This window comes from Balaenoptera acutorostrata, chromosome 9 (assembly GCF_949987535.1).
Source record: "Balaenoptera acutorostrata chromosome 9, mBalAcu1.1, whole genome shotgun sequence".
NCBI classification, from domain to species: domain Eukaryota; kingdom Metazoa; phylum Chordata; class Mammalia; order Artiodactyla; family Balaenopteridae; genus Balaenoptera; species Balaenoptera acutorostrata.
In genome coordinates this window covers 91,610,975-91,635,757 of record NC_080072.1, presented here as the reverse complement: position 1 = coordinate 91,635,757, position 24,783 = coordinate 91,610,975, and the positions used below count along the sequence as shown (strand labels likewise).

Here is a 24,783-nt window from a genome sequence, read left to right as displayed (position 1 = left end):
ATAGGCAGAACACTCTGTGACATAAATCACAGCAAGATCCTTTATGACCCACCTCCTGGAGAAATGAAAAAAAATAAATAAATAAACAAACGGGACCTAATGAAACTTAAAAGCTTTTGCATAGCAAAGGAAACCATAAACAAGATGAAAGGACAACCCTCAGAATGGGAGAAAATATTTGCAAATGAAGCAACTGACAAAGGATTAATCTCCAAAATTTACAAGCAGCTCATGCAGCTCAATATCAAAAAAAACAAACAACCCAATCCAAAAATGGGCAGAAGACCTAAATAGACATATCTCCAAGAAGATATACAGATTGCCAGCAAACACATGAAAGGATACTCAACATCACTAATCATTAGAGAAATGCAAATCAAAACTACAATGAGGTATCACCTCACACCGGTCAGAATGGCCATCATCAAAAAAATCTACAAACAATAAATGTTGGAGAGGGTGTGGAGAAAAGGGAACCCTCTTGCACTGTTGCTGGGAATGTAAATTGGTACAGCCACTATGGAGAACAATATGGAGGTTCCTTAAAAAACTAAAAATAGAGCTACCATATGACCCAGCAATCCCACCACTGGGCATATACCCTGAGAAAACCATAATTCAAAAAGGGTCATGTACCACAATGTTCATTGCAGCTCTATTTACAATAGTCAGGACATGGAAGCAGCCTAAGTGTCCATCGACAGATGAATGGATAAAGAAGATGTCTTACATATATACAATGGAATATTACTCAGCCATAAAAAGAAATGAAATTGAATTATTTGTATTGAGGTGGATGGGCCTAGAGTCTGTCACACAGAGTGAAGTAAGTCAGAGAGAGAAAAACAAATACCGTATGCTAACACATATATATGGAATCTAAAAAAAAAAAAATGGTCATGAAGAACCTAGGTGCAGGACAGGAATAAAGACGCAGACGTAGAGAATGGATATGAGGACACAGGGAGGGGGAAGGGTAAGCTGGGACGAAGTGAGAGAGTTGCATGGACATATATACACTACCAAATGTAAAACAGATAGCTAGTGGGAAGCAGCCGCATAGCACAGGGAGATCAGCTCCGTGCTTTGTGACCACCTAGCGGGGTGGGATATGGAGGATGGGAGGGAGACGCAAGAGGGAGGAGATATGGGGATATATGTATATGTATAGCTGATTCACTTTGTTATAAAGCAGAAACTAACACACCATTGTAAAGCAATTATACTCCAATAAAGATGTTAAAAAAAATAAATAAAAAATAAAAAGCCTCGGAAAATGTCAGCTCCTGCTTTTGTACCTAAAGAATTGACCACCAAGACAATACAAGTAATTGTTTAGACCCAATCCTACCAACACTCTAAAATGTTGTTGCAAACACATACTTTAGCAAAGGACACACAGAAGGTAGCAATAATACATTCATCAGGATAGTGTCTTCTAGTAAACAAGTTGTCCTTGCCAAAGTTTATGGAACATTTAGTGCCTCCTGTAGTTATCCAAAATAAAGTGACAAGTTCCTGAATTTCTCTAGCAAGATCGCCATTAAAAAGCGGAAACTGCCAAAGACAAATAATGCTCACTTTTTAAAATAGATGCTTGTAAAAACAACCCAGAAGGCCTAGCCCTTCTCAGTAAAACAGGGGTCTGTGTATGAAACTAAAAATAGCAGAGGAAGTCACATAATAACTGAACAGTTAGAGAAACATTTCAGGGTAATACTGACGTTTCAAATTAGGTAAATGTTTGGAACAAAATGAAGGGCCGTGAGACATAGTAATAGATAAATGGGGACTTCCCTGGTGGTCCAGTGGTTAAGACTCCAAGCTCCCAATGCAGGGGGCATAGGTTCGATCCCTGGTGAGGGAACTAAGATTCTGCATGCTGCATGGCACAGCCAAAAAGAAAAAAAAAGAAAAAAAAAGGAAGAAAGAAATAGATAAATAGCTGTACTATATCCAAAACTGTTAAAAGCCATCAGATAGCGCCAGTCTATTTATCTCTTCAGCCTAGATCATCTCCTCCCTGGGCCTGTGGCAGTCGCTTGTGGGACCCGTCGCTGCCTGGCTGGACTCCTCATTTCTGACTCCTGGATGCTCTTTGGCTGAATATCCCCTGGAATGTCCACATTCAAACAAAAATAGCTGACAGTGTAAATGTCCTATTGATTTCTACTCTAAGGATGGAAGGGAGTACCTGGAACCACCTAGGTTACCCATTTCCTCTGTATTCCTCAGACCTTAGCATCTAGGCTCACTCACCCCTATCCTAGACTCTGAAGCCACTGTAGACTCTAAATCAAGGCGACTCTCCCACCTCAGCCACCCAACTCTCCAGCCTACAGTGACTCAGCAGCAAACTTGCTCTGTTTAAATTCCTGCTCTTCCTGTAAACTGCAGCCCTAATTATGCAGCTATCTCTTCTATTTTATTGTTGTTTGAAGATTTGTTGTTTGAAACTGAAGAGTCCTTCATTTTAATTTGTTTTCTGGTTGGTTATTTTTCTTTTTTCCTTTCTTTTGTTTTTAAGCCAAGCCCCTACCTTGTTCTGCTACTTCAGTAGTTGGTTCCTTGCCTTGTTTCTCCATTCTCAAGTATTTTTCTAATTCCCCAGTTGCTTTGAGGTTTGAATTCTGCTTTGCTTGCTCTTTCAGATACTAAGCCATAAAACTTGGTTCCCCTGGCCATGTCTTTACTATGTTCTAACAGATTAAGGCCTAAATAAGTAGCCACAGGCTGGAAAGTCACTGGGTGTTATGGTCCCCAGTTTCAGTAGTCTAGAACCAACCCAAGTGCCTTCTACACGTCAGGCGCAGGAGAACTGAGGACACTGCAGGGAACAAGACAGACAGAGTTCCTGCCTTTGTGGAACTTATGTTCTGATGTGAGGATACACAATAAAATAAATAAGCAAATACAATCCTAGGTGATGAGTATCATGAAAAAAACAAAACCTGCTTCATCTGCCCAGGCCTACTGCTGACTTGTGATGCCTGCAGTTTATAGGAACTTCTCCTGCATCTGCTGATGAGAATGTCCCTGAATGTTTCCCTTAGTTAAAGCAGTTCCCATCAGAAATCTTCACAGAATCTGAGTTCGGAGCTTTTGACAATTACGCTGTTATAAAAAAAAAAAGTGAACAGTCCCACTAACGCTGGCTAGGAATCCTTTAGCAATTATGGGATCTCCCCTTCCACATGATCACAGTACTCTTCCTCTCTCCTGGGAAGCCCCGGACTCCACACGTGCAACTCACAGGGCTCCCTCAACTTCCTCTTCTCTTTCTCTTCCTTTTCAACTATTTTAAAAAATAATATCTGCTTATTTATAGAATCAAATAGAAAGGTGTGGACGATAGTACCCATCACCAATGAGTGTAGACTTAAAAAACTTTTTTTTCAAATAGCTAATTCAAGTATCCAATTTAAAATTCAAAAGCCATTATTGGGTATAAACTAAAAAGTGAATCTCTGTTCCGCCCTTTCTTCCAAATCATCCAGTTTCCCTGCCCAAGACAACACTTAGCAGTTTCTTGTGTGCCCTCCCAGAGATGTTGTATGCATGTATAAGCAAACACAGAGACATTCTTTGCCTTTCTCACAAATGGTAGCATACTATATATACTGTACCTTACTTTTCCAATAAACAGTGGGTCTTGAAGTTTATTCCATACACATAGAGCCACTTTACTCTCTTTAATAGGTGAATGGCATCCTAATATATGGCAACACTGCAACTTATTTAAATAGTTTCCTATTAATGGACTTTTAAATTGATTCTAATTTTTTGACTTTGTAAGTAATACTGCAATTAATAGTCTTGGATATAGCCTTTTAACATAAGATGTACTCTAACCTGAAATTTCCATAATTATGTTTCCAACTACCATCTCAGTTTTGTACATTTGTAATTCTATATACCAATTTCCTTATAAAACAACAGATGCTTTCAGAGGTGACGAGGATGTACACTTAAAATTCTATGTTGCAACAAAAATTTTTAAACTTCTGGGCAGCATGAACTACAATGACAGGTGTGATCCTTGTCAAGATGGCAAAATGCCACCTTAGGAGCATTTCTTATTTTAAGTGTTTATTGTCTTCAAAATTTCTATGTTGGTCAAATATGGTGAAATTAGGGCAGCCACACTGTCTGGCTCAGGTAGAAGAACAAGCACACAACTGTATGACACAAGCGTATTGAAAACCTTGCTGCCTGGCTTCCCACATGCTGAAAACCAGAGTCATGCTGCTAGTACGGGATCCTGTGGTAACTCATCAAAAGAAAGAAGCCCTGGGATTGGCCAACAGCCTGTATCTCGTGCCATCTAGTTCCTTTCCCCAAGAACTCAGTGTTAAAAAGCAACTCTAACCAACAACTGAAGCACATGGGCAAGAGTGTGTTGTATCCTTCCATGTCCATCTTATATAGATCATGTGCTTGGGAAGTGGTCATTTAGGGTAATAATATTAAGGAAACATTACATTTCATGGGCTGTTGGAACTAACCAGAACTTCTCTGAAAGACATAAAAGAAACTGAATGGAAAGTCACAGTAGTCAGCTGGCTATGTGTGTGACGCTCTTCAATCAGAGGAAATCAAGTGCTGGACAAAGAGCTGGAGAGGAAGGTGCATGCAAGGGACTATTGACATCACTTTAACTAAGGTAAGTGTTTTGGCATAAATGATAAAGTAGGAGATGTGCGGACAAGGGAAATAATTCTCTTGCATCCCCAAGTGTAACCAGTGGGTCCACACATTTTTCAATCAGAAAATTCCTAAGGATACCACTAGCTCTGGATAGAACTAGAAGTAGTTTCCAGGGTTGTGTGCCAGTTTTGAACCGGAGGGTGACTTATGGGCCATCACTTTTGAAGCTCCGAGAGGTCTTAGATAAGGTGGCTGGGCAGTTGGAAAATCCAGGCTGAGGCAGCCAAGTAGGGTGTGATGGGCACCTGAAACTCTGTCTTTTAAGGTTCCAATGTGAATCTCAGTGTGAGGTAGTCTACTTGGGAGCTACATTTTAGAAAGAAGTGCTGCCATTGCAACCATTCTCCCTCCCATCTTCTGCTCGCAACCTGTCCTTTCCAAAGCATTTGCTTTTAACTAGTGAGGCTATTCCAGGGCTTTGCCTGTTATGGATCCATAGCCACTCAAATTCTTTAATGATGTGCAATTCGAAGTCACAATTCTAGGTCCAGACTTGAGTTTACAACTAAACTACAGATGGGCTATCCAGAATTGGTAATGGCAAATGTGCCGTACTTGCCTAACGCCTATTTCGAAGTTTTAGCATCAGACATTCAAAAATTTGATCCTCATTTTCACCATTTGCAAACTGAAAAGTGGGGTCAGATTCAATGATCTCTAAGTTTTCTTTCGTCACTCTGACATTCTCTGAAGCATGAAATTTCTTTCCTATATATTGTCTTTTCCTTTTAAGTAAATAGAACTTGGAGTAAAGAGAAGAGGAATTCCCTAATGCTCATTTATCTGAGTCATAGAAGGATTGAAATTTTCTTTCAACTCTGGTTTACTTCAGATGAAAACCATAGTTGGTTATTGTTATAAGAGAGACCATTTAAAGTGTTCATACTTACTCTCTCAGTAGCAGATAAAAGCCTCATTTACCCAACTCCTTGCCTTTTCTAGATAATACTATGAAACATTTCCACAAGCATATCCCCACTATTACCACAAGTACATGCCTAAAACCAAACTCCTCTAAACATTTGCTCAAAACAGTAGTTCCTCTATCCTTAACTTCCCTTTTTTTCCAGTCGGTGTTATTACAGGTTTCATATTCACACCCCCAAGTCATTTTGGACTTCTCCCTTTTCTTAGCTTCATCTCCATCAAGTGTATCCAATCATTTACAAAGCCTCAGTGATTTTTTTTAAGTCACAATGTCTCACTAACTGGTCCCTTCCTCACTTCCCTCACGATTTCTTCATTATTCCCTGGCAGTGCTCCCATGTTGGCCTTCAAACTTGTTTCCCTGCTTCAGTCCTTGCCCTTTCCAAACTATCCAATAACCAATACAATACTGGGTTTACTAAATTGGGATGTTCTCCATGTTACCTTCTGTTCAAAACCTTCACAGACTTCCCAGTGTATATAGGATACATTGAGCTCAAACTCTGTCTCTGTCTGTCTGCCTGTCTCTGTCTGTCTGTCTCTCTCCCTGTTTCTCTCTCCCTCTCTTATTTGCAAATCTGTGTAATTTGTTCCTAATTTTCCTTTCCAGCTTCTTTTATCCCTGTTTTCCAGATTTCCCTGGCATTCTATTTTTGTTTATGCTGTACCACTCATATGCCCTTCCTTATCCTCTCTGCTTATCAAAATACTATCCATCTTCATTATCTAGCTTAAATTTCCCCTTTTTGAAACCCAGAATCATCTTCTATGTAAGTCTTTCCAACCATTCTAACCTAAAGTGATTCCTCTGTCCTCTGAAACTTCATTGCATTTATTACCCATGACACATATTTAACAGTTAAGAATTCTCTTGTCTTCTTAGTTTTCTTTTAACTTTCATATGTTTTTATCTCCCAACTACATAGTAAAGTAATTAAAGGCAGTTACTGTATCATTCACGTAATGAGTCCTGAATTGTAGAGTTAGAATGCCTGTGTTTTAATCCTTGCACTGTTATGTACTGACCTTAACCTTGGTCTCAGTTTTCTCATTTGTGAAATGGAAACAGTGATAGTTATTTCCTTGTAGGGGTTTTGTGGGTGTTATGTGAGAGAATATATGCAAAGCGCTCAGAATAGTACCTGGAACATGATAAGCATTCACTAAATGTTAGCAATTATAATAGTTATTCATACTTCTCACTTCCAAAGTACCTAGTATAGTGCCTTGGCCCATAACCATGCTTAATCAATGTTGAGTGGAATTCAGCTGAGTCAACTGAGGGAAATAAGTAGACTGTGTGGGTGGTATATTGTGGAATAAGGGAACTTCCTGGCCTCACTAAAATCATGCCATAGATGCCGTCACGTATTGTTGTCAGCAAGCCAGCCTCTTTCTAAGTCCCTGCCACTCCTTAATACTGCTGCTCAAGAGGCTTCTGAGGGTTTGGCTCAGTGAACAGGGAATTCTTTCCGAGCATCCCTCCCTTCCTGCCAATTCAAACTGATCTGGCTTCAGACAGCAGGTTGCCAAACTTCCTAAGGTGGTACTAAAAATGTGGCTCAGAGAATTCTCATATGCCCCCAAAAAAGCCTACCAGTCTACTATTTCATTCACTAGGCTCCAAGACTGGCCTGCTGTAGTGGAAAGCAGGCTCAGTGAGATGCTCTCCTTTCATCTCGCAGTGTCAGCATGCCGTGGACACCAGCCAGCAGGATGCTCTCAGCTGGGACCCCGTATCATCCATAGCTAAAGAGCAACAGATGCTGGCCAGTGAGGCGGGGACATCTATGCTGCTCAACTGAGCCATAAAAGCAGGGTTTTTTAAAATAGAGAAGCTATAAAGTTTGAACCCCAGTAAGCATCACGGATATCACTACCATTAAGCAGCCCAATCAGATTCAACTGATCCAGGCTTAAAGCAAGTATGCCCTCATTAAAAACAGCTCAGAGAGGCAAGAAATAATTTTGTTAAGGGTGAAAAGTGTGATCAAAGGCGTGAACTCAGGTCCACTGAAACAAGTATGTGCTTTGGATGCAGACAGACCCGGATCCTTGCTATGCAAGCTGTGTACTTTTGGGAAATTTTTCTAATCTCAATATTCTGTGGGATAAAGGGGATTATAACACCTAGCTCAGGTGGCCGTGGTGACACTTAAACGAGATAATAAGCTGCACTTAAAGCAGCTGCCAGGTCTGTGGCACGTGGTAGAGGCACAATCCAGGGACGGAGATGTTCGTTTCCCTCTCACTCCAGAAGCAGATGCATCCTGCCCAAGGCTAGGAGTGAGGCGCCTGGTGACAATTCCACAGGCAGGTGAGTGAGATGATTTGAACATTTCTGAAATGTTGGCCTAGATTGTGCTGGGTGTTGGACAATTCACAGAAGTAGAAACGCCCGCTGCTCTCACTGCTTTCACACTTGCAACTCGGGAGCCCGCCTCCGTGCACAGGGCTCTCCTCCCAACCTCCCGAAGGAGATCTGAATTCAACCTGACTTTCACCTCAGTTTTGACATGTTGCCACTTCCAACAAGGCCAGTTTCCTTACTGAAAGAAGTCCTTCCCCTGGGTAAAATCCCAACAGCTTCATTTGCTTAAATTCCCTTATTGGTCTTGCTAATGCCGGGTGTGGTTTTTCCTCATTACGGAATATTGATAACAAGCAAACCAGCACGGGAAAGGAAGGCAGCCGCCCGATTCCCTTGCTGCCCAGGGAATGATGCGTGGTACTGCCGGGTGGAGGAGGCGTAGCTGAGCCGAGAGGCACCGCCGGCCCGGGCAGGGAGAGCGGAGCGGGGAGGTCGGGACCCCTGGGCTGGGCGCGAGGAGAGGCGGCGCGGGAACGTCCCGCGGCCGCAGTGGCCGGGCCAAGCCCGACAGGTTCCAGCAGCTCCCCTCACCCCTCCCCACGCCTCCCGGGTTTTCCCCTGGGTTCGGGGTTTCCTGTTTCAGTTCTCGGTGATCTCCAGCAGCAGGTGCTGGTTTGCCAACCTCGGCTCCAGACGAGGCGAAGGAGGAGAAGGAAAAGAGGAAAGGGGAGGAGGAACCGGCGCAGCGGCTGCAGCTGCCGCTGCGGGCGGGCGAGGGGCGAGGCGATAGCGGGAGATCCAGGCTCGCTCTCCCCGCGGAGCAGCGGCGCAGGCGGCGGGCCGAGCCGGGGCCCCGGCGTGTGGCCGGTGTGCGCGCAGGCGGCATGGGGGAGCCTCCCACTCGCCCCGCGCCCTAGCGGCGGCCAGAGGCTGAAGGAGAGGCGGCCGCCCGCCGGAGGGTCCCGGGGCGGCCCCGCTTCCAGGGCATGTGGTGATGGCTGATGAGAAGAGACTGCAAGTAGGTTGAGCAACTGATCCGGGTGCGCGCGCGTTGGGGGTGCGAGTGGTGCCAGCCGGGGGAGGGGGCGCCGGGGCTGCGGCCGGCGGGGAGGGCGCGCGGGCTGGGCGGGCGGGCGCGGCGCCGAGCGGGGAGGGCCGAAGTGGCTGCTGTCGCTGCGGGCCCCGCCGCCGGCTCGCCGCTTCCTCGCGGGGCCGGCCATGCCGGGTAGCGGCCCCCAGGTTTGTCCCTCGGGAAGGGGGTGGAGGGGCGGACAGCGGCGACAGTGGCCCTGAGGGAGCCGGGCGAGGGGAGGGCCGCGGGCCGGGAGGCCGCGCCCGAGCGCCGGGCGGAGGGGCCGGGGCTGGGGCGGCCGCGCCGGCGGATCTCCAGGCCCAGGCGGGTCGGGCCGCTGGAAGTCGAGTCCCTGAGCCCCGGTTGCTCCCGGGGCTCGGGCGGGGTGGAGCGAAAGCCCAGCGCATCCTCCCGGGCGGCAGAGCCAGCCCCACCGGGGATCTCGGGCGAGGGGAGGCCGGTCTCTCCGGCCCCGCGGCCTAGGGCTTCGGTCCACTCCCGGCCGCCCCAGGGCACGGCCGCCGAACATGGAGGCGGACCCGGGCGCCCCGGATGGAAACGGACCCACAGTCCCGCTCCTGAGGCTCAGACCTCGCGCGCTGGGCGGGGGGCGGGGGGGTGGTGAGGCAGCATCCGACAGCTCGGATCCAGCCCCAGCCATTAGCTTTTATTATCCATCCCTCCAGCCAAACCGCCTCCCCAAGGCGGGCCGTGGCGAAACCCCCTCTGCCCCCACCCCGTCCCTCCTGCACCCCTCACCCCTCAGTCTCCAGCCAAATTCTCATTTTCACCCTGCGTTCATTTAGCCGGACCGGTCCCCGTGTTTAACTCCCTACAAAGAGGTGTTACAAATATAACTTGGAGAAATGAATCCCGCATTTCCTCCCTCGACTGTCTCGTCCTTCACCCCTTCAAGACCTTAAAAACAGCCTAAGCTTCCAAGTACTGGTCACCCTAACTGGACTTCTTGCCGTTTGGGTAACCGTTAACAATCCTGGTTTGTGCTCTGTGTTTTGTGATAAAGAGAAGAAATACTAATCCAGATTTAGGGAAAGTTTTCCTGTTGGTTGCAAGAATGTGTTGGAATATCCCCAGGCCCGTGAGGCGCTTATTGATTCAGATTTTTTTTTTTTTTAACCATCTTAGAATAGTTGCAGAGATACTTTGGGGCTCAGTATATTTAGAAATTTGGGGAAATTCATCTGTTCTTCACTTATTTCCTCATTTAGTTTTTCTAATGTATATTATAAACGGAAAACAGTGGATATGCCTCATACAAGTTTTTGGACCTTGGAGAACCACAAGAAGTAGGAATGTAATGTGTTATATATTTTTTTTAAGTCTTAATATATTTAGGGTATGAGGGTATGACTTCCATTTATTTAATCACATATGCAATTAATTTTAGTCGCAATTTCTCAATTTTGGTGTTATCTGTTGTTCGAATATAAGGATAGCTTCACCAAATATTTGTAAAATTGTCTTACTGTTGATAACCCCAGGAAGATGCTTATTTCAGACTTGCCTCTCTATTCACCTGCTTTCTTCCAATTTGGCATTTGGATTTTAAGTTACCTTAATCTGTCTACTTGAAGATACCTTAAACATCAGAATGGTCTAGTAATTGTGTATCTATGATTTGAAATGTTTGAGTATTTTTACTTAGTTTAACAACGGAGTTTGCTTTCAAAGTAGGTTACATTTCTACCTCTAGCATCTGGTCATCACACAAGTACTTAAACTCTATATGTAAAGTAAAATGAACTTTTAAACAAAACAACAACAAAAAAGAGGCCACTATTTTTTTAACCTGCTTTTAATAATGAAAGTCTAATGAAACTAGTTTATTATAATGGAAAATATTAAAGGATAGGAAACAGAAACTTGGAATGTTTGTATGCTGATGGAAGTTTTTATTAGTCATTTCCTTTTACTACATTTTTGTTTTAATTACTATACTAATAAAATTATCTTATTTTATATTACTGGTTTCTCTGGAGCTATGTTTTCATGGATTACGTCTGCCAAATTGAACCCTAAGTGTTCAATGGATATAGTGTTTTTTAAGTATTTTTTTCCTTCTACAACTGGGTTACCTTGTCTTCATTCTAGCACACCACTATGTTTTCTACATTAATTTTAATTACTGTAACAGATGTAAAAGTGTTGCTATCATTTTATAGTTTTTAATACCATTTTTATATCATTTTATACCCTTTTAGTGCTTTCCATTGCTTTTCTACATATATTCTAAAGAATTCTACTCTCATTCTTATTTGATAGCAGTTTTAAAGAAGCAAATGTAAGATTTTAAGTAGGAGCTTTTTTTTTATCATTTTAGTATTAGAATTAGAATGTAGGATTGTAAACTAATTGGCAGTTATTGCTCATGTGAGACGGGTAAACTTCTATTACCTCAGCAAATAATTATTTAGTATCAATCTAAGTGCTGTATAAGGACCCTGACCTCTAAAAGAAGAGAGATTGTTAACAGAGAGCACATGAAGCTAGATGGAATATTCTAGGTGCCATAGGCAAAGAAGTAGGAAATTCAGGCACTGGGAAAGGTGACATGCCAGGCCTTAAAGGTGGGAGTCATTTCCGAATGAATACCCTGAGTCAAGGAAAGCAAGGAGTAGGTGATCCAGTGTGTCAGGAGCATTCCCCGGATGACAGGAGTAGTGGATGATTAAGGCGGCAAAGATGGTTTCAAGGGTATAGTTTTTATTGGAAAGAGAAATATTAAGTAAGAAGGTCAGTGAATAACAGAAGCATATTAAATCAGGAATTCAAATTTAAACCTAAAATATCGTGATTCTGGGGTTCAAAAATACCAAATGTTCTTAAAAAAATTTGTATTTTAAGTGCTGATATGCCTCCTGTATGATCATCTCTAGGTCCATCCATGTTGCTGCAAATGGCATTATTTCATTCTTGTTTTATGGCTGAGTAATATTCCATTGTATAAACATACCAGATCTTCTTTATCCATTCATCTGTTGATGGACATTTAGATTGCTTCCATGTCTTGGCTATTGTAAATAGTGCTGTAAGGAACATTGGGGGTGCATGTATTGCTTCGAATTATGGTTTTCTCCAGATATATGCCCAGGAGTGGGATTGTAGGATCATACAGTAGCTCTGTGTTTAGGTTTTTAAGGATCCTCCATACTGTTCTCCATAGTGACTGTACCGATTTACATTCCCACCATCAGTGTAGGAGGGTTCCTTTTTCTCCACACCCTCTCCAGCATTTATTATTTGTAGACTTTTTGATGATGGCCGTTCTGACGGGTGTGAGGTGATACCTCATTGTAGCTTTGATTTGCATTTCTCTAATAATTAGTGATGTTCAGCATCTTTTCATGTACCTTTTGGCCATCTGTTTGTCTTCTTTGGATCTTCTGCCCATTATTTGATTGGGTTGTTTGTTTTTTTGCTATTGAGCTGTATGAGCTGTTTATATATTTTGGAGATTAATCCCTTGTTGGTTACATCATTTGCAAATATTTTCTCCCATTCTGTAGGTTGTCTTTTCATTTACTTCATGGTCTCCTTTGCTGTGGCACACTGTATTTTGGATCCAGTGGCATAAAGATAACTTTCAGATCTGTGATGTGGAGATATTGATTCTCCATCTTTGGTTTTTATAGCTGACATAATATTAGCTATTGTGTATTGTGCACTGATGTGCTAATGTCATGCTTATGCTTGCTCTTATTATCTTTATTCTATAGATGAGGAAACTGAGACACAGAAAGTTTAAATAACTTGTCCAAAGTCATACATCTAGTAAATTGCAGAGGAAGTTTGAACCCCTGAGTCTGACTTTAAAACTCATGCCCTTAACCACTGGGCCGTTCTGCCTTCCTGTGATACTATTTTTAGTTCTGTAAAAAGTGTGTCATTGTGTGTGTGTTCGTATGTTGATACACATCGTTTCAAAATTAATAGATGCATGATGATTCTTATGCCCAGTGAACTAGCATAAAGTAAAGCCCATAAGCAGATGTCTGAACACTCAAAGCATTCTGCCTTTAAGATAAATGATCAGATCTCTAAAGGTAGTTAGGGAATAAAAATCCCAAGTTCTTCCTGCTTGCCTGGACATTATTCCCCTATATCCCCTCATATTTTGCCTGGCTCACATCTCATTATTCAGGCCTCAGCTTAGATCTCACTGGGTTTACTCCATTGTAGGTTAAGATTGATAATAGTAGGTGACACTTACTGTGCCAAGCACTGTTCTAAGTGCTCTACATATATTAATGCATCTAATACTTACTGCACTCCTATAAAGAAGTACTTCAATACTTTTTTTTTTTCTGATGAGGAAACCAAACTACAGTGTGATTAAATAACTTGCTAGAGGTTTCACAGTTAATAACAGCAGAGCAGGTGTCCCAACTTAGGCTAAGTACCAAATATTAAGGTCTCTTTAACCTAATACATGTTAATAAATATATTATTGTGAGATTTAAACTATATAATAGAATCATCTCTCTTGGGAGTTTATAGAGCTTGGTGCCCCACCTTTCCATCCCCATTTAACATTCACTAAGGATTTTCTCATGACATTAAAAATATTTCAAACATTTTCTTCCTAAGAGCATATCATTTTACTTAATCATTCTCCTATTTCAGTTAGACATTTGTTTTCCCCCAGTATTTCAAAATCATAGTGCTTTAGTTGAACATCCCAGTAAATTTTTTTTTTTCTGCATCTGTGTTCTTAGGATGGATTCCTAGAAGTAATGATCAAAGAGAATAAGCTTTAAGGTCTTTGATGGCCGAAAAGTTTTCCAGAAAAGCTGTATTGGTATGTACACTTGTCAGAAAAGCGTGAGAGAGCTGATTTCATTCCATGTTTGAATGAACTATTAACTGTAAAATTTTTTGACAATTTGTTAGATGAACATTAATATCTAATTTTAATGCTGACTTTTTTCTACTTATATTTTAAGATATTAAAGTAGGCAGGTTGATTAAGAAGAAGCAAAGAGAAAAGTAAAACCACCTGGAATCTTCTTACCCATAAATAACTTCTGTAAATATTTTGATACACTCTCCTATTTTTTATTCCTGTAGTTATACGTTACAGAATTTTTACTTGAGTTTTAAATTTAAAATACAAGCATTTTCTAATCACCCATCTTTAGGCAAAATTATTTGTTTACTCCCCTGTGTTTTCAAAATACTGTAAATCCCTCTATAACACTTGTATATTTGGTGATAGTTAACTGTTTCTTCATTTCTTTTTTGCTTTCTGTGTCTCTGCTCTTCATCTATAAAACAGAAAAAAAAATACTAGCTAGGGCATAGATTTGTCATAAGGATTAACTGATAATACAGAATGTTTATAACAGTACCTTATACTGTGCCTAGGATCTTCTTTATCTTGTTTGTAGTCTTTAGGCAAGGACTCTGGTCTACACTGTTTTATCCCAAGTCTTCTACAGTGTTTAATACCTAGTAATACTTAATGAATGTGTTTTTATTGTTAAAGGCCATAAAGTATGTTCTTTAAATGGATCTGCTGATGTGGTAGGATGAACAAAAGTCAGTAGATGGTTACGAGATGATCGCAGTAATCAGTAGAGCAAATAACACAATTGGTATACCCAAACATTTTAAAATTAACTTAGTATGTATGATGTGATTTCTTGAGTGGTCATATGCATTTACCCTTATCTACCCCACTTAGCTGGGGAAGGATATTATAAAGGCGAATTTCTAGAAGTTAGTCTTAAAGTCTTTCAAGAACAAAACATTTTAACTTTTAAATGGAAAAATTTATATACATGGATTATATTTTTCTACCTTCAAGTAACATGTAGCCTATAACTTCACTTATTATGAAGCATAATAATAGCTAACATTTATGGGGCACTAACTTTATGCCAGGTACAGTATTAAGCACTTTACTTACATTACCTAATTTAGTTTTACAACAGTTGTATAGCCTATCTTCCAGGTGATAGAACAGGGGTTATCCAGATTTCTGATTTATCCTATCTAAATAACAATGCTTGTTTTGCTTTTTTTATAAAAAAGATGGTGAGGACAGCAGAACTCAATGATTTCTGTTGGTTTATATTAATGATTTTTGGTCTTCTCTCCTTGCTGTTAGCTGTTCCTTGCTGACGTCACTTCTTCCCTCTAATTTGAAGAAGATAACTGCTATGGACTGTGAAACTGAATGACAACAGCTAATATTATGGCTAACATAAAAGTATTTAGGCAGCAATAAAAGGCCTTTAGGACTCGCAAATTGTCTAGGTTGGAGAACTGAGAAATTGCACTTTCAGAGAGAGTAGTTGGGGCCTCTAACAATCAGCTAGACCTGGGTTTGAATCCCAGCTCTGTCCTTTACTGGCTGTGACCTTAGACAAAACTCAATTTCTCTTTGATTTCTTGTACTTTGCAAGTTGTTTTTACTGATTTAAGCTAATGAGTATAAAAGTGCCTGGCACATAGAAGGCAGTGAATGTTATTATAAAATGACTTAGCAGTATTCACTGAATTGATTAGACAGAGATTTTGTTTGTTTGTTTTATTTTTCTGTCTACTTATTCACTGGCTCTTAATTGTGTTCTGGGTAATTGGGATTACCAGTTGAAAAATACCTAAAAATTCAAGTTTACTGTTATTGCTTTTAATATGTCAGTTTATATTTCAGGTTTTTCAAAAAGCTTTCAAATTTATTACTTCATGTCATTTAGGGTGAAGCTAAAATTAGTTTCTGTTCTTTGTTCTTAGTCATCTACTCATTTCCTATTCAAAATTACGTGGGCTTAATTTTATCCTTATTCTGTGACTTAGTCTGTTTCAAATCTTGGCTTTTACTTTATAATTTATTTTTATTATTTTGTATACTTATAGGGAGCAGTTTTCCCATATAATTGAGGCTGCCTCCTCATTGTTGACTTAGACGTTTTTTAAGTCATCGTTTCTTTGAATTGACCCACTGAGTTGGCGATTTTATGTATTAGATACTTCTTGGAATTTTGCTGTAATTGTCAATGATTAGTACAGATCTAAAATGCTGGAAGTGTGCAATAAATTATCTATTTTGATAAAGTAGGCATTATTTCTATTTTTGCTAAGATAGAAAAATGCCTTAAGTAACATAAAAATTGTGGTCATAAAGTATGTTAAAATTAGCAATATCATGCATAGGAAAAAATAGTTTTAAATAGGAGAGATGTTTTCCAAAGTACATTTCTATTATTTTGACTACTTCATTTTATCTTTTAAAATTAAATTTTGAGTTAAATATTTTAACGTATTTATTTTATCACATTTTGAAATAGAGAAAAAGTAAAAGTGATAGTGAAAAATCATCTATAATTCTCCCCTAGAGATAACTTAAAGTTTTAGTAATGTTTTCATTTTTTTTAAATCTCCTAGTCAATATAAACACATCCTTTAAAAAATTTGTATGCATATGTAGTTTTGTTTCTTGCTGTTCATTCAATATACCATGTTTTCCTATATCATTAAATATCCTTTTAAAAGATTATTTTTATTGGCTGAATGGCATTCAACACATTCAAATACTGCAATTTAATCAAGCTCATATTGTTGAGTATTTAGAGTATGACTAATATTTTTATTGTTATAGTGAACAATGTGATAAATGTCCATGTATATAGATCTTTGTACACATTGATGAATATATTTTAAACAAATTCCTAGATGTGATCATGCAAATTGCCCTCTAGAAAAGTTGCACCAATCTATATTTATATTCTTAGAAATGCATGTGTGTCGCTCTCTGCACCCATCACAGTTTCCCTACACAGCCTGTCTTTGTTAATTTGATAAACAAGAATGACATAATAGTGCTAAGAAGCTCCTTCAGTAGAGTTAGAGAGATTGAGTTTGAGTTCCTGTTCTGACGCTTGTGTGATCGTGGGCAAATTTCCTATATTTTCCTAAGCCTCAGTTTCTTTGTGAAATTGTGATGATAGTACCTATTATCATGGTAATATCATAATATCATGGTTGTGGCTATTAACCAATAATGTACATTGAAGTATAAGCCCTTGAGAGATGTTAGCTATCATTATTAATTATGAATGAGATTTCACCTCATTATATTCTATACTTGGTATGCCTATATTTTATACCTCGTAGTGGGTAGTATAAAGGAAAGTTAGTCAATTTTAAATAACCGTCTTTTATGTACCATTAGTTACATTGTAGGACTTAGTTCCAATACTTTTTCAGTTGACTCTCTTGATTTTCAGGATATATTATAAGTGACCCCAAAATAATATAAATTTTAAAAAATATTTCAACTTTTTTTTCTTGTCTTATTGCATTGTTTGAAACCATAGAACAGTGTTTATTAACAGTAGGCATTTGAGCTTATTTCTGATTTTACTGGGTCTTTCTTCCTGTTATTTCATTTTTTAAATGCCAGTGGCTATTGTTTCCTGACATAGGTGTCCCCTGCTTATATACACATATTCCTGCAAATATCTATAAAAACTAAATGTGAGAAACTTGAAAATAGATTTATATATTATGGGAGAATTCCCTTAAATTGTTAAATTCCTAAGTATCTTTTAGGCACATCTTCAAAAATATATTTTCAGCATTTGACTCATGTTCTCTTCTTTTTAAATTGAACATACAGTCAGTCAGTTTAAATAAGGCTTAAATGTCAGTAAGGCTGAAATTTTGCTGCTTTCAACCCACTTAATAATTCCATCCTTGTCTCAGTGATACAGACTTTGAGACCCACTTTACTTTTCACCGTTGTCTGCTATTACATTATATTTATAAAACACTAGTTAAAGTAAATGAAACAAATTTGCCCCTTGGAATAAAACCCTTATTCAAATAAAGTCTTAGGGTCATAGTCCCAGAGCCCTCCTTACTCAGCTTCTGAGGCATCTTTCAGAAAACTGTTTAAAAATGACTACCCCCCAAAAAAGATTCAAATAATGTATGAATCACAAATATGACAGTGCTACTGAAACTGAAGTTTTCAGAGGCTAGCAGAAAACCCACCTTGTGATATCGTAAGGTTTTTATTAAATAATTTTTGTACCAAAGTCCTGATTTAGCATGTTTTAAAAAATGATTAAGTATAGCAACATATACTATATGAAGATATGGTATTCACAGATCTAGGTAGTGTCTTTCTATTGTTGGGTTACTAAAATTTGGATCCTGGACTGTCTTCTTTTTTATACAGTTTTCCATCCATGCAAAACTATATTTTTAAATACCATCTACATGCTAATGACTACCAAATTTTCATCTCCAATACTGACTTCTCTCTTTTACCCAGCTGTCTTGGGACAGCTCTACTTGGATAGCTATTAGTATCTGAAACAAAATTATCTAAAACAGAATTTTTGTCCTCCAAATCTGTCCCTTTCCAAGTCTTCCCCACTTTAATAAATGTTACTACCATCTTCTCAGCTGCTCACACCAAAGATCTAGAAGTTCTTGATTCTTTATATCTCTTTCATCTTCCACACCCATCCAATGCAAGAGTCTTTAATCAATACTTATGATTAAATGAACTGAATTAAGTGTTCAATATTAGAAAAATCTATTTTCATAGAATGAAATCTACTGGTTAAATGTGTATTGTTATAATTTGAATATACTATTTAACTTACCTTTCTTATATTTAGAACTTTTGTATAAAGTGTAAGTAAGACTATACATATATTTGATTAGTTTTGGTGCCATCTTTGTTAGGTTTTGTCATAATTAGGCCAGCCTCATAAACCAGTTGGGATGCTTTACATGTTCTTAGGTGCCCTAGAATAATCTCAGTAACAAAGGATTTTGCCAGAACACACCCATAGAAAAAATAGGTATAGCATTCTTTGTCAGGAATGGAATAGAGGGTATAAATCTTTAACAGAGTTTTTATTTCTTCCATGGTTATTCACTTACAACCTTTTCTTAAGTTGGCTTCAATTATGGATTCTTATTTATTGGCATAAAGATTTATGCAAAGAATCCCTTCCATTTCATTGAACATTATATTTGTATTGTTATATATTTGTAGAGTTCCTCAACCTCTTGGTCACATTTTTAGGAAGTTATTCACTTATTAATTTATTCATTCATTCATATTTAGAACCAGCTCTCCATTATATTAACCATTTCTACATTTTTTTGCTTCCTAATTTACTTATTTATGCTTTTAATTTTATTACTTTGTCTACCTTTATTTTGGCTTGTTTGCTTATTTTAACCTTTCTAATTTAAATGTTTAATTCATGTATTTCTTTTTTCTATTAAGTACATTTACACCATTAATTTTTTCATTGAGTATCAATTTGGCCACATCCCATAGGTTATAATTCTATTGTCATCCATTTTTAATGTCCGTAATTTTATTTTTTTATTTTTCTTAAACTGCAGGGTTATTTGGAAGAGAGTTTTAATGTACAGATATTGGGGGTTTTAGGGTTTAAAAATAATTTTTTTTGTTATCAGATGCTGACTTCTCATTTTTGTGTCTCATAGTCAGAGTATACTTCCATTCTCTATGTTTGAGTTTTTCCTAAATGCCTTGAAAAAGTTGGTCAGTCGAGTGTAAATGTCCTCTGTATCTTATCTTTGAAGTCAAGAAGTCCCTAGCGAATTACTCTGTGAGTACTTCAGATAAGGGCCATTTTAATTGTTGTTGCTGCTGTTGATTAAATACCCATATACCCTGGAGTTTAATGCCATCAACATCATTTAAGGCCTGTGGATAAAAGAAGTAAATCTAAAGCTTTAGATTGTCAGGGCTTTTTGTCATCTTTGTGTAAGGATAGGATGGTGTAACTTTCAAAATAAGCTGATTTCTAAGTTTGTTTGAAAAGTATTTGAGTTCCTTAAATGGGGCGTCTCTGCCTGCAGATCTCTACACCTCTTGGCCCTTGTGTGCTCCCTTCTGTGTGTGTTCTAGGATTTCCTGCGGGTGGAAGTTGAGCCAGCAGCTCTGTTTTTCCATGGGCCTACTATGCTCTTTACCAGTTTATAGTATTTCAGGGTGCATCTTTCAAATACTCTCACCCCCAAAACTGTAAAGCTTTGGAAATAAAAATTAGTTCTTCTTTCCTCACCTGTTTATGGATGGGATGAATAAATTGGCCAAGAGAAATGGCAGAATTATAGAAAATACTCCACATTCTTTAAAATGGATGGTGGACAATTCTAGTGATCCCTATAAGTAAGAAAAACAAAATGCTTTAAATTGCTGCTCTTTTATTTCCCATTAAGTTCTCTATTTTTCAGTGTTCTTTCAGGTCTTTTGATTACATTAAATAGAGTCTCTGCTTGGTCCTAAGGTCTTTAATCCCTCCCTTTAAAATAAGAACCTCAGTAGGGAATCAGAGGCAGCTAATGTCTGAAGTCAAATACTGATCCACAAATTAGAAAAATTTTCTGTACTAGGAGAGAGACTAGGTTTAGAGTATAGGTAGTATAAGTGATTTTTTTTTAACACCTTTATTCAGCATAGTAATTTAAGTCCCTTACTTCATTCAGGATGTCATCAGTTGCTTGATTCTAGGTGTTGATTTATTTATTTATTTATTTATTTATTTTTGGCTGCGTTGGGTCTTCGTTTCTGTGCGAGGGCTTTCTCTAGTTGCGGCGAGCGGGGGCCACTCTTCATCGCGGTGCGCGGGCCTCTCACTGTCGCGGCCTCTCTTGTTGCGGAGCACAGGCTCCAGACGCGCAGGCTCAGTAATTGTGGCTCACGGGCCCAGTTGCTCCGCGGCATGTGGGATCTTCCCAGACCAGGGCTCGAACCCGTGTCCCCTGCATTGGCAGGCAGATTCTCAACCACTGCACCACCAGGGAAGCCCTATAAGTGTGATTTTGAAAAAAGAACATCAGGAGTTGGCTTAGAAGAAAAAATTTCACAAAATTAATTCTGTGAGTTTGGTTGATGTAGAAAATTTTACTGCTAGCCTAGGTGGCTGGGAAGCACGTGCCAGGTTGACAGCTGCAACTTAGTTTCTAGACCATCCCATGCTGGGAGAGCACCTGAGTGAAGATGTGGCAGGTAGAGAAAACACTTTGGAATTCCTGAGTGATAGCCAGAAGCCAGAATGCCAGTTTGGCAAGAGTGCTACCAGGTGCTTAGTCTTGGGCCTGAGCATTCCTCAAAATAAGAGGTAGATCATAAATGTTTATTTCCCACTTTGATAGCAAATGAGTACTTAAGTTTCATGTGCATTTTAATAGATTGAATACTATTTTATGATAAACACCTAAAATAAGCTAATCCAGTTCAACATGGATTTATATTTGATCAAAATCCTGAAATAATTTTCTTCTCAATGTGTGCTAACCTCTTCTGAAACTTTTTGTATTATCTCTTAAAAAAATAATCAGAATTAGAAGATAAAATAAAACAATCAGTTATTTATTTTAGAAATATTGGGTCTAGGGACTTCCCTGGTGGTCCAGTGGTTAAGACTTTGTGCTTCCACTGCAGGGGGCATGGCTTAATCCCTGGTTGGGGAACTAAGATCCCACATGCCAGCATGGCATGGCCAAAAAAAAAAAAAAAAAGATAGAAATACTGGGTCTAAAGACTGATTAATTTGTTTTATTGCTAAATCTTTGCTTCCCAGTAAAGTAGCTTTTTGCTTACTAAACCCGAAGGCTTAAGAATCTCTTCCAAGAGTGAGAAATGCGGTAAGTTGGTTCTGTCCTCCCTGCACCCCCTTCTCTCCATGCACATGTGTGCGCATGCACACACATGCACACACAAGTGCAGAGGAGGAAAGGTGCCGACAAGGAAGGAGGTCCAGAGACCAGGATTACGCTAAGATTCTTATATTTAAAAATCTTTCATCAATCGTTTTATCTAAATAAATAGTCACTTGGTTTAACAAGCCATCCTTAGAGTATCCATTGTACTTATGCCCCTTCCTCAAGAATCTTTCACACTTAAATATTTAATAATTACTTTAATCATATAAACATCACAGTACCCTCACTTGATCTTTCTTTTGGAGTTTTGATTTTTGCAGGAAGGGAGACTGGACAGAGCAACTAGGATGGAAGTATCTAGATGGCCAAATGGCAGCATTAAGCCTCTAGGTATCTTGAGAGCTGGGAAAGAAGACTGACGATGCATTAGAAAAGGAGGCAGAAGAGCAACAAGAACGCGCTTCCTGCTCCTGCACATTGGCAGTTCCATGCTGGTGGTGCTTGTCCTCGCCTTTCACTCTTCACCCCCAGTCAGTCCTGGCCCTCTGGGTCTTGTGGAGGCTGGGAAAGGACTGCAGGGTTGAGGGTGGTAGGCTGGTTAATTTTGACCGAGAATTAGAGGCTAAAGTAGAGCCAACGTTTGCCTCGTTGAACCAACTCTGTTTTCCCAATTCACTGCTATTCCTTCTTTTTTTTCCTCTAAGTTATTGTCCTTTTATTTATTCCCAGTCTTTCATTCATACATAGGTGGGCATACCTTTTTTCTCTCCTGCCCCATTAAATCCATTCTCCTGGTTTAAAGTTCTTAAAAGAAAGAAAAAAACAAACCTTACCCTCCCTACCCACCAAAATATCTTTCTATATCTTATTCCTTTCCTGCCAAACTTATTAAAAGAATACATATGCTGTCATCTCTTCTTCAACACACACTTACTCCTTAACTGGGAATTTTTAGCCTGTGTTCTGTGGTTCCCCAAAGGGTCCGTGGATAGAATTTGGGCATTCTGTGATGCTGGATGGGAAAAAATTTATGTATTTATATTCATATCCTCTGATTGAAATTTACCATTTCCCTCAATTATGAATGCAAGCAACAAGTCCAATTTTAATAACAGCATATATGACTGTGTCATCCATAGAAATCATAAATGTTTCCCTATCATGTTATGGTTGAAGTAAATACTCTGAAGTATCATTTTTACTTTTAACTACTTCAAAATCATGGTAGTTATTAGGTCTGCTGCTGCATCTTATTTTAATGTGTTAATAAAAGGCATATATTTTACTCTATCACATTTTTACATATTTTGATGACCATTTTAATATAATTGGCTTCTTTGTAATGCAGTCTCTGTTTTTGCTTTATGCATTTAAAAGCATTACTTTGAAAAGAGGTGTATAGCCTTCATTAGACTGAGAAAGGATCTATGGCATAAAAACTTGGTTAGGAGAAGCTGCCTGTTCACACCCCACCTGTCTTCATGTCTCCGAAAAAGCTCCCTCAGTGGTCACTAATCACCTTTACCCAATGTCCTCAGTCATTCTGCAGTGTATCTGTATCATTTGATACCATCAGTTATTTTTTGTTACTCCTTCCTCTTTTGTCTTTAGCATCAAATCCTTACTGGACCCATTGGCTCATCCTAGAAAATATCTCATATTTGTTTCTTTTTTTCTGCATAACTTTAGATACCAGTCACCTTTTGCTTAGACCATTATGTATTATAATACCTTCCTAACTTGTCTTCTTTGAGTTTCTTGCCCCCTCAAACCTAGTAGAGTTGGAATTACCATACTAAAATGTAGTTAGAAACACATCATTCACATTCTCAAGAACTTTCAGTGGTTCCCCATTACCTTTCTTTTTTATCAATAATTTTAATTTTTATTTTATATTATAGTTGATTTAATTACTTTTCTAAAATGTGGGTAGAAATACACCATTCCTTTTTCAAAAACCTTCAGTAGTTTCCCAGTAACAAAGTTGAAACACTAGTATGGCATTCAAGACTTTCCATGAACTAACCACATCCTAACTTTCTAGCCTCTTCTACAGCAGTATTAATCTCACAGTATTCTGTATATTTTATCATCTTTCATGTCTGTGGGCCTTTGATCCTGTTTTCTCTGGGCAAAAATCCTTTCTTTCCCTACCTTACCCCACTCCCCATCTTGCCCTACCACAGACACATACACCATAGTATATATAGGAATGTGTCATCGTCATCATTCTGTTCTCAGCTTATATGTTGCCTCTCAGAACCTTCTCCAACCTGAGCCAATGTCTTTGTCTCTTGTATTCTATGATATATCACTATTAATAGCATTAATTTTGACATGCGCTATATTGTATAGGTATTCATCTATTTGGTTTCTTTAGTAAATTTATATTCCTTAGGGTAGCAACTGTATTCATGTTTGTACCCTCTCATCTTCTTCACTCAATGTCACTTTCTCATAGTAGGCATTCAAATAAATGTTTCTTGAGTGAATACATGAATTCATTGAATACTGGCTTAACCTCTGATTTAGCTTGATTGGGTGACCATGGACCAGGCTGCTGTTGTCCTGTGTTTCATCAGAGTATTACTTTTAAAATGTATTAGTTGTATACATTTTAAAATAGAATTTGATCACCTAGCTAACATCTGTAAAAATGCCATAAGAACTAAATTACTCCGTATTTAATGATATTACTATCAAGAAAATAGATTCCTAAGTCATAGGATTTTTTTTCATAAAAGATTTGAAAATTATTATGGCTTTAATTTTTTGGTAGTAACTTACAGATCTTAAGAGAAAGCTAATTCTGAAAAGTATACTAATTTATTACTTTATTAAAAGTTAATGAGATTATGAGAGAGGTGGGAGCCGATGGCTGATCTTTGTCTACAGCCATTTATTTTAAAATAATTTGCACAGTCCACCATCTATATTGCTAAACTGAAAGAAGTATTTTCTCATTTTCCATAAGAAAAACCTTTGTTTCCTTTCAGGTGCTTGTTATAATTTCTTCTAATTTTACTTCCATTTTCTCCCACATCCCTTCACTTCTGCCCACCATCAGATCAATGTA

General features: G+C 38.8%; 1 protein-coding gene across 2 annotated transcripts in view; it reads left to right on the top strand.

The window, feature by feature from the left end:
- The first annotated feature begins 8,602 nt into the window (after positions 1–8,602).
- The window catches only part of ZC3H12C (zinc finger CCCH-type containing 12C), a 66,349-nt gene continuing 50,168 nt past the window's right edge, over positions 8,603–24,783 (top strand). The window contains exon 1 of one of the 2 annotated variants that reach the window (XM_057553443.1): positions 8,603–8,963. In XM_057553443.1, the coding sequence (XP_057409426.1) occupies positions 8,940–8,963 (24 nt within the window). In that variant the 5' untranslated portion in view covers positions 8,603–8,939. Of the gene's footprint in view, positions 8,964–9,084; positions 9,185–24,783 lie in introns of those variants that run through there. The other variant, XM_057553444.1, reaches the window with a different exon arrangement.